The sequence below is a fragment of the Somniosus microcephalus genome, chromosome 14, assembly GCF_052327205.1.
Source record: "Somniosus microcephalus isolate GS21.2 chromosome 14, FLI_Smic_1.0, whole genome shotgun sequence".
NCBI classification, from domain to species: domain Eukaryota; kingdom Metazoa; phylum Chordata; class Chondrichthyes; order Squaliformes; family Somniosidae; genus Somniosus; species Somniosus microcephalus.
The window spans coordinates 118,064,060-118,074,850 of NC_141000.1; the positions used below are offsets into that span (position 1 = coordinate 118,064,060).

The 10,791-nt window shown below is 50.6% G+C and overlaps 1 protein-coding gene across 1 annotated transcript in view; it reads left to right on the top strand.

The window, feature by feature from the left end:
- mrpl39 (mitochondrial ribosomal protein L39) overlaps positions 1-10,500 on the top strand; it is a 35,655-nt gene extending 25,155 nt beyond the window's left edge. The window contains exons 6-10 of the mRNA XM_086007255.1: positions 3,215-3,327; positions 4,919-4,984; positions 7,514-7,667; positions 9,691-9,738; positions 10,335-10,500. Coding sequence (XP_085863381.1) covers positions 3,215-3,327; positions 4,919-4,984; positions 7,514-7,667; positions 9,691-9,738; positions 10,335-10,385 — 432 coding nt within the window. The 3' untranslated portion in view covers positions 10,386-10,500. The remainder of the gene's footprint in view (positions 1-3,214; positions 3,328-4,918; positions 4,985-7,513; positions 7,668-9,690; positions 9,739-10,334) is intronic.
- Positions 10,501-10,791: the final 291 nt, after the last annotated feature.

The following is a 10,791-nucleotide window of genomic DNA, read 5'->3' on the forward strand; positions in this document are numbered from 1 at the left end:
GAGTGCAGCGAAGGTTCACCAGACTGATTCCTGGGATGGCAGGACTGTCGTATGAGGAGAGATTGGATCGACTAGGCCTGTATTCACTCGAGTTTAGAAGAATGAGAGGGGATCTCATTGAAACGTTTAAAATTCTGATGGGGCTAGACAGACTGGATGCAGGGAGGATGTTTCCCCTGGCTGGGGGGTCTAGAACGAGGGTTCACAGTCTCAGGATACGAGGTAGGACATTTAGGACTGAGATGAGGAGAAATTTCTTCACTCAGAGGGTGGTGAACCTGTGGAATTCTCTACCACAGAAGGCTGTGGAGGTCAAGTCACTGAATATATTTAAGAAGGAGATAGATTTGTAGACACAAAAGGCATCAAGGAGTATGGGGAGAGAGCGGGAATATGGTATTGAGATAGAGGATCAGCCATGATCATATTGAATGGCGGAGCAGGCTCGAAGGGCCGAATGGCCTACTCCTGCTCTTATTTTTCTATGTTTCTATGCTTTACCTGGAGTATTTATCCTCCCATTTGATTTGGGTTTTCTTACTTGGGTGGAGTAGTGTTCATACAGCAGGTGTGAGGGACAGCTTATGGCAAAAGAACTAGAGGGGAAAGGAGAAATTACTTCACACAGAGGGCTGTTATGATCTGGAACACACTACGTGAAAGAAAGAAAAGAAATTGTTGCATTTATATAGCACCTTTCACGACCACCGGACGTCTCAAAGCGCTTTACAGCCAATGAAGTACTTTCTGAAGTGGAGTCACTGTTGTAATGTGGGAAACGCGGCAGCCAATTTGCGCACAGCAAGCTCCCACAAACAGCAATGTGATAATGACCAGGTAATCTGTTTTGGTTATGTTGGTTGAGGGAGAAATATTGGCCCAGGACAGGCCAGGAAAGGGGGGAATCAGATTCCACAGGAACTTTCAGAAGGCAATTGGGCATTTATTTGAAGAGGACTAATTTGCAGGGTTATGGAGAGAAAGCTGGCGTGTGGGACTAAATTGGACAGCTCTTTCAAAGAGCCGGCACAGGCCCAACGGGCCGAATGGCCGCCATCTGTGCTGTAAGAATCTATGCTTCAATGTCACTTGTGGCTGCACGCTGTCTGTCTGAGGTATTGGAGAGAGTGTAAAAGTGCTAAATCTGGAATTCTCTTCCTCCAAAAGGCTTTGGATGCTGGGGGACAATTGGAGCTTTCGCGACTTGAGAGCGATAGATTTTTGTTTGGTAAGGGCATCAAGGGGCATGGAGCTAAGGCAGGCAAATAGAGTTGAGGTACAGATCAGCCACGATCTAATTGAACAGGCCCGATGGGCTGAATGTGTTCTTGTGTTCCTATTTGTGATTTCTGTTGGAATGGGGCAGTGAGGGTATAAGGGAGAATGAGTCACAAAAGATACGCTTACATTGATATAATGCCTTATCACCTTCATGAAACATCTCAAAGCGCTTCACCCAATAAATTACTTTGGGAGTCCAGCAACCGTTCTGCAGACTGCTCCAACTGCTCTCGTACACCTCCTAGTGGTCATTTGGAGTGGCCCAGGCACCAGCCGAAGGAATTCCCCGGTTCTCTTGTCCTTTGGGATGAGGAGTGGTGGATGATTTGAGGGGGCGGCAGAATCTAAAGGAGGGGCGGATTAATTACTCGTTCCGAGATTTCCCCAGACTCAAAACATTTTTCAGACCCTTGCAGCCAACAGAGAAAAGGATTTTCATCCACGCAGTCAGGCTTGGATTTTAACTCGGATCCCAGAGGTTTAGCGTTTTGGCCCACTGCTGAGGCTCCCTTCAGATGGGCTTTTAGCAGTTTTGCTAACAATTTTTGACCCGCTTCTTCCTCCTCAATCTCCTGCCCCCCCCTCCTCCTGAAGACACGGGCCTGGAAATTCACCTCAAGGACACCCTCAAAGCCTCCTTGGGGAAAAAGTGCAGCATCCCCACCAACACCGACGCGCGAAACGGGCGTTTTCTGCTCGGCCGCCCCTTAGACACATCGCCTGATGCTCAATTACACTGACCGCCATGGACCTGAATATCGGGCACTGCGTTATAACGGGCGGCCGATCCGATCGCGCCCGTTCCGCGCCACCGTCCGAGGTGAATTTCTAGGCCACCAACTCCTGCTAGCGGGCAGTTCCATAGCCCCTTGACGCCATGTGTGTGGGTCTAAAATGTGGGGCTCAGCAAACTCTAACTGCGAAGAGGGTCACACTGAACTCACTCCAACTCTTGGGCCTGGCTGAGAGCGGCCAAAAACTGCGCAGGCCAGCAATCGCAGCCACGGCCTCCTGGTTAGTATAGCTCAGTTCCACATCAGTCAGTGCAATCCAAGCCAGTGGAGAACGTACCAATTTCTCTTTTTTTTTTAAAAAAGTGTGCCACTTTTTTCTACATTGTGTTTGATGGTAATGGCTTGCCACAGGCAGAGACTTGCATCTTCCAAAGGAAAGATGGATAAATATTTGCCGCAGAGGGTTATGAGGAGAGAGAGTAAAGGCAGTGGGACTAGTTTTTGGATTGCTCTAGTGAAGAGCCAGTGCAGCCAGGCTGGGCAGCATGACGTCTTTCTGTGCTGCAAGCCTCCTTGTATTTGTCTTGTTCTCTTGTACCTGGGGGTACGACCCCGTCAGTCTCCACCACCAGCGGGTTAGGGTCAATTTTCCCCCCTTAGGCAGTCCCTCGGAACCGAGGATGACTTGCTTCCACACTAAAAATGAGTTCTCAGGTGACTGATGAGTCCAATGCGGGACCTACAGTCTCTGTCACAGGTGGGGCAGACGGTGGTTGAAGGGGCGGGTGGGTGGGGTGCTTGGGTTGACGATCGCTCCTTGCGCTCCTTGCGCTTGGCTTCCGCTTGCTCCCGGCAAAGAGACTCGAGGTGTTCGGCGCCTTCCCGGATGCTTCTCCTCCACTTTGTGCGACCTTGGGCCAGGGATTCCCAGGTGTCGGTGGGGATGTTGCACGCTTTGAGGGTGTCCTTGAAGCATTTCCTCTGCCCACCTGGGGCTCTCCTGCCATGTCGGAGCTCCGAGTAGAGCTAAGGTGTGCATCAATGGGGAGGTCCCGCTGGAAGATACCGCGCACGGGCGGCCACGCAGCAAGTTTAAAGAGACGGGAATAAAAAAATTAGAGGGAACACTGGTTAGGGTCCGATTTACTTACGTGCAGAAACCTTGTTCTCACAGCCGTGTGTTCCTGCCTGTCTTCCAGGAGAACTTGCACTCACTCACTAAAGAGGCTCACCAGCTTATTCATAAAGACCTGCCCTTTGAATCGTTGGAGGTGACACCCAAGGTCGCAGTGGAAATGTTTCAGGAGAACAAGTAAGTGTGAGGATATCTGTGTGGCCACTTCTGGAGCGTTCTGACCGACTCCGTCAGCTGCTGCTTTGCTTATAAGACGATCGGCACACTGCCGTCCGCCTGCTCCTGCTGTTACTGTTTAGCATCAGCCCCTTTTTCCCTCCTTCGACTTTCTTTCCAGTAGAGGAGAGAAAAAAGACTTGCCTTTATATAGCGCCTTTCACAACCTCAGGACGTCCCAAAGCGCTTTACAGCCAATGAAGCACTTTTGAAGTTGATTGAGGGATAAATCTTGGCCCGGGGATAACTCCCCTACTCTTTTTCGAAATAGTGCCATGGGATCTTTTACGTCCACCTGAGAGAGCTCGGTTTAACGTCTCATCTGAAAAACGGCACCTCCGACAGTGCAGCACTCCCTCAGCACTGCACTGGAGTGTCAGCCTAGATTTTTGTGTTCAAGTCTCTGGAGTGGGACTTGAACCCACGACCTTCTGACTCCGAGGCGAGAGTGCTACCCACGGCTGAAACCGATAGGCACTGGCTGTTGCTGGGATTTAGTTCCACAGGCTCCGACCGCCCTCCATCTCGCCTCGGTGATCATTCTTAGCGCGTAAACCTTGGCTAAGAACATAAGAAATAGGAGCAGCAGTCGGCCATTTGGCCCTTCGAGCCTGCTCCGCCATTCAATAAGATCATGGCCGATCTCCATTTTCCTGAAGTATCCCCATATCCCTTGATACCCTTAATGGGGAGTGTCAGCGGGCTCTTTCCTCACCCCCCCCTCCTCACCCCCCCTCCTCACCCCCCCTCCTCACCCCCCCTCCTCACCCCCCCTCCTCACCCCCCCTCCTCACCCCCCCTCCTCACCCCCCCTCCTCACCCCCCCTCCTCACCCCCCCTCCTCACCCCCCCTCCTCACCCCCCCTCCTCACCCCCCCTCCTCACCCCCCCTCCTCACCCCCCCTCCGCACCCCCCTCCTCACCCCCCCTCCTCACCCCCCTCCTCACCCCCCCTCCTCACCCCCCCCTCCTCACATCCCCCCCTCCTCACATCCCCCCCTCCTCACCCCCCCCTCCTCACCCCCCCTCCTCACCCCCCCCTCCTCACCCCCCCCTCCTCACCCCCCCCTCCTCACCCCCCCTCCTCACCCCCCCCTCCTCACCCCCCCCCTCCTCAACACCCCCTCCTCAACACCCCCCTCCTCACACCCCCACCTCCATCCCCCCCCCCACCTCCACCCCACCCCAGAATAAGTTAAATGGTGATTGGAAATCTGAGGTGCATTGGGTAGGTATCTTAATGTATTTGTGTCTGTAACGGTTTGTTTTAAAAGTTATTGGAATGTGGCATGGATTGATGCGTGTCTGTGTTTGCACTTGACGATGGATATGTGTGTGATTGGTGTGTGTGTGTATATTCACAGTGATTGTCTCTGTGTGTGCACTTGTCAATGAATATGCAGTGTGTTTGATTTTTGTGTACTGATGATGGGTTTATGGGAGTGATTGTGTGTGCATTTGACAATGCGTATGATTGTGATGGATGTGTGTGGGTGTATATGCATCGGCAATCAGTGTGTAGCATGCATAACATGTCTGGATCTCTTCACAGACTCAAGCTGGCTGCGATTGAGGAGCAGGCTTCCCTCCGTCCCAATAAGCTCGTAAAGCTGTACAGGTGAGAGCTGCTTAAATTACACGGAGATACTGTCTCACTCGGTACAGTGATCAATCTGCTTCAGCACCAATGTGAAATGCATAGCGAGTGATAAAACAATCTTCTGCAGTATTATCCCTACAATCTCGGTAAAATGTAAATGAGCATGAGGAGTTCTTTCGTAGCAAGTTCTCCTGAACTTTGAAGATGGCCCAGTGTTATAGATTCTGCCCTCCTGGAGTTCGAGGTTGTATCTTTGAGAGTGCATTTGGAGCTGTATTAGACTAGGCTAGGTGGGAGCAACTTGACATGGTTAATTAAGAGCATCACACAGAGGCTGTTTTCCCCTGGCTGGGGACTGTAGAACCAGGGGCCACAGTCTCAGGATAAGGGGTCGGCCATTTAGGACTGGGATGAGGAGAAATTTCTTCACTCGGGGTTGTGAACCTTTGGAATTCTCCACCCCAAAGGGCTGTGGAGGCTCAGAATTTGAGTATATTCAAGACTGAGATCGATAGATGTTTGGACACTAAGGGAATCAAGGGATATGGGGATAGTGCGGGAAAGTGGAGTTGATGCAAAAGTTCAGCCACGATCTTATTGAATGGCGGAGCAGGCTCGAGGGGCCGAATGGCCCACACCTGCTCTTATTTCTTATGTTCGTAATTAAAACACACAATTTTGGAACTGAATTTTTTTTCCTATAAAGGAAGGAAGGGTGCAAACTAAAACTCCTTGGATTTCCACAGGTCACCTCAACCCAAAGCCACCTCGCATCCCTCCTCCTCTCCCCTTCCTCTGCACCTGGTGTGACCTGAGCGTGTTTAGTGCTATCAGTCAGTGACAATAGTGAGGAATGGCTCCATTCTCCTGCACTGACATTCATCAGCTTGAGGAGACCCCCTCGAAATAAGTATTATGCGCTTCATTTAAAAAAAAAAATCACTCTTGGGATGTGGGTGTCGCTACCAAGGCCAGCATTTATTGCCCACCCCAATTGCCCTGAGAAGATGGTGGTGAGCCGCCTTCTTGAACCGCTGCAGTCCGTGTGGTGAAGGTGGGAGGTGCTGTCGACGGATCCATGGCGAGTTTGCTGCAGTGCATCCTGTAGATAGTGCTCTCTGCAGCCAGGGTGCGCCGGTGGTGGAGGGAGTGGATGTTTAAGATCAAGCGGACTGCCTTTGTCCTGGATGGTGTCGAGCTTCTTGAGTGTTGTTGCAGCTGCAATCCAGGAGGTGGGAGAGTATTCCATCACACTCCTGCTTTGTGCCTTGCCATTCCTTTTCTCTTGGACTCATGAGCAACGTGAATCATTGCTTTAGTATCTTTAAAGTTATTTAGCATTTTGTTAAAGATTGCAGTAAGTCCTGGTGTTGAACAGGCTATTGTTACGGGGACAGCCAGATTCATTGAATTGGATGATGAAATGCAGTGTGATCACTAGGATTTCAGTTAGGTGTCCCGGTGGGTGGGTGAAATTTTTATCTTGTCTTCACCTGACCTTGATCTGAAAAACAGCCAGCAGAACAATTACAGGTTGTGTAGCTGGTGTGAAGATTTGAACTAATCACACTTGGGGTGAAATAGTGGGAGTGATTTGACGTAACGGATTTAGGGGGAGAAATTCATTATATAACCCCGTTTGGGGCGCTAACTTTTAAAAGTTGAAAAAATTAGCGCCAGGAGCTAATGCCTTTCAACTTAAAAAAAAATTTGGTTTTGCGCTCCAGCAAGGAAGTGCAGCGCTAAATCAAGCCCTCCACTTCCTTCCTGGAGCGCAGCAGGCAGCAGGCGGGGCAGTAGGTGTGCAGCGCTGTACACTGGGCCGTGCAGCACTGCCGTGTTGGAAGTTCTCCTTCCCTCCCTTAAAGGGAAGGGCCATCGTTGCAGGCTCTGCAAGGGAAAAACCTACCTGGTCCCCGACGGCAGCCGCGATCCAGCCCGATGCACTGCGGCAGAGTGCCGAGCTGATCGAGCGCTGGGGGGAAAAGAGCAAATAAAACAAGAGAATGAGCATTTGATTTTTTTTCCCTACCTCGGCCATCTCGCCTTTTAAATATCGCGCCCGGCCTCCTGATGAACGCCTCCTGAAGCTGCCGGTGTTGTCAATGCTGCAGGGGGCGGAACTGAAGTTCGGGTCCGGGGCGCTACCGGGGTGATGCGCACGGCGATGACATCACGATCTCCGGGCGAAGGAGATCGGAGCACAACGCCATACCGCCGCCGCAAAACTCCCGCTGAATATGGCGGGAGTTGATATTCTCGCCGCGCCCGGGCGGTAAGTGGTTCGCGCCCCATTATCGCCCCCTGGAGGCGCAAAGGTATCTAATTTCTCCCCCTAAGTGTATCATCCAATAATCTACAGCTTTGGCTTAAAAGAACATTTTGCTCATAGCCTATTGGTAGCGGTGCACTACACAAGCCTGGTAACAACACTGCAGTGTACTTTGAATGGCGTGAATCTCGGTGACTGTTCTCGCCCTTGCGTTTGAGCGTGAACAGACTGTTTGCTACAAGTGTGAGCCTCCCGATCGCTGCCTGTCTCTGTAGGTGCGGTGATTTTGTAGATGTCAGCGATGGACCACACATTTCCAGGACCAGCGTCTGCTCGCAGTACGAGGTCACCGCCGTCCACAACCTGAACACAAGCCAGTCCGGGCTGGTGCGTAGATTCCAGGGGCTCTCTCTGCCCCTTCACCTGAAGGTAAGCTGACACAGATGTGGATTAGGTATTTGAATCAGTCTTTAAATCCCCAGAGAGAGCTGTACCTTATTTAGCCTCTATGATTAGGAATATGACTCCTGTTCTGGCGTAGTGGCTTTGTCTGCTACTCGGTGGCAGTTCTGTGCCGTGTGGACCAGTAGGTCCCGGCTTCGATATCCGGTCTCTGCTGACTTACCTGATCTTTGCCAGGGCAGCAATTGGGGATTAGGGCGGTACCATTGGCGTGAGTGCCCTTGGCTCGGGAGGGGGGGGCGGGGCGGTGGTAAAATCAGTAACGGCTCAACTGTAGAATGGTGGAGTGTCAGTGACTGTGAATCATCCCAGTATTAGCTGCGCGCTGTCGCAGGAGATAAGAGCAGAGGTCAGGCACTTTTCCCCACAAGCGAGCGAGCAAGGAGGGGCCAGTCTCCTAGTCCACTCGTGGGCAGTTCATAGATCGACAGTGGCAGGGGGCAAGGAGCAGGTCGCTTCCCCGCAATGAAGGGTGAACAGCTGTGATGACAAAATGTTGACTGCGGTTGGTTCATCATCAGGAAATAACCCTCTGGTTATTACGTTCCAGTGTTATTTGCTGGTTAAGCTGCAGGGCTTAGTCCGTCGCTGATTGAATCCTTCATTGCAGATGTTGCACTCCGACTGCAAGAAAAAAATAAACTGATTGTAAATAAAAATTTTAAAAAGCCTCACAACTGCATAAGCACGCGATGGCCTTTTCTCCAAGGTACACAAGGCAACAACATAATGATTCAATAATAACTCTCAAAAGGGAATTGGATAAACACTCAAAGGGAAGAACATTGCTGGGCGATGGGGAACGAGCAGGAGGAGTGGAACTAATGGGAGAGCCGGCACAGGCACGATGGGCCGAACGGCCTCCTTCTGCGCTGTATGATTCTATAGCATGATGGAGTAATTACAAAGGAAATAGGTTTACCTTTTTGGGTGGAGAATAGGAGACAGAATAGGTCAGTTGGCAACAGGCTACAGTTTGGCATCATATGGACTCCTCACTGAGGTTGTTTCCCTCTAATTGCTTGTTTAAATCCATCATATTGTCTATTTTCTTTTCCCCCTAAAGGTGTTGCCTCTTCCCGGGTACAATTTCATAGGCTTGTTGCCCATGTAGTACTCTTGCCGGGGTGGCCATTCTGCACGGGAGAGTCAGCAAGGCTATCTGACTGTGGGCAAGGATCACAGTTCAGCCCAGTCCCGTTCTGTCCTAATCAGCACTCGCTATTTGATCAGGAATCGCAGGATGGCGATGAGGAGCAGGAACCCTGGCTGATTTCTTTCTAAATCTTCCCCTTCCCCTAGCTCAGGGACGCTGGGGACAATTGTATCTCCACCCTGGCTGAGGTTGGCGCGTGCAGCAGAGTTGGGGTCCCCACTAGGACCTTCCCAGTCTGTGTGGCTCAGTTCCACGCAAGGCAGTGTACCTCCCCACAGAGACACCAGCAGTCCGCCTTGGCTCAGTGGTAGCACTCTTGCCTCTGAGTCAGAGGTTGTAGGTTCAATCCCTGCTCCAGGACTTCAGCACACGATCTAGGCTGACACTCCAGTGCAGTACTGAGGGGGGGGAGCCCCTTTTTCAGATGAGACGTTAAACCGAGGCCCCCATCTGTCCTCTCAAGCAGACGTAAAAGATCCCATGGCATTATTAGCAGAGCACGGGAGTTCTCCTGATATCCTGGCCAACATTTATTCCAAAACAGATGGGTGGTCATTTACCTCATTGCTGCCTGCGGGACATTGCTTTGTGAAAATTGGCCGTGCCATTTGTAACTTTGGCTGCGGATTGCTTTGGTTCGTCCTGAGGTTGTGAAATATGCCAGTTCTTTTTCTCTTATTTCTTCTGAAGACCTTATGGCTCATTGTTACATCATACGAAGGGTTCCGGTTGTAATTTAATCCTTCGCGGATGCCTATACAATTGGGGCCTATTGCGCCTCTTCAGTTCCTCCCAATGTAACCATCCACTCTTCCCCCCCATCCCTTTCCATAGACCCTTTTCTCTGTGTGGGGAAGATTGAGGCAGAGGTCCCAAAAACTGGTGAGTTGGAAAAGTTCAGTTTCATTCCGCTAATGGTGTACAGGAAACTTTGTGCTATCCGGCACCCATGGGACCGAGCTACTGCCGTTTTTTTAAAAGCTCCGGATAGACCAGCGTCAATGTTATCAGATAGGAGCTTTTCATCGCAGTGTCTGACCACAAACACTTGCTCAGCAACAGCTTGTAAACACTCGGCCCGTGGCTTGGAAGCGTCTCTGAAGCTGTTGCTAAGATACAGAGACGCTTTCTAGAGCCTGCCGCGTCTGACCACAAACACTGTTGCTCAGCAACAGCTTGTAACCACTCGGCCCAGTAGCTTGGAAGCGTCTCTGAAGCTGTTGCTAAGCGACAAAGACGCTTTCCAGAGCCTGCCTGTGAAAAGCAGAAAAAACACCTAACCAAAACGGCTGCTGATTTCTGCCGTTAGATCAAAGTTGCCGGACATTCAACTTCCGGATAGCACAAAGTTTCCTGTATTTAGCTTCACACGGTTGACGTAGTTTTATTTTGGAGACTGGTTTGTTTTGTGCACAACGGCGGTGTTATTTGGAAAAAATAAAATCTTTGCATTTCCCCATTTCTTCTATGCTCTGCAGGTTACAGAAGACAAAGGTCCTGCAGAGACAGTGGCAGCGACAGCATCGTGAACAGACTGCAGAGCGAGACGGAGCCGGGAAAATCAACCGGCTTGTTTTTATAAAAATAAAATTGTAATATAAGTAAATGGACATAATTATGTACGCAGTAAAATTCAAAATATTATCCGTGTTGAGCTTGTTGTGTTGAAGAGGGTTGTACGCGGCGAGTTGTTGTGATCTGGAACGCGCTGCCTGAAAGGGCGGTGGAAGCAGATTCAACAGTAACTTTCCAAAGGGAATTGGATTAAAACTTGAAGGGGAAAAATTTGCAGGGCAACCAGGAGAAGGCAGGGGAGTGGGACCAATTGGAGAGCTCTTTCAAAGAGCAGGCACAGACATGATGGGCCGAATGGCCTAAGTAGGGATTAGTACAGATACTAATGTCAGGCCTACGTCAGGTTTTCTCTCTGTTTTT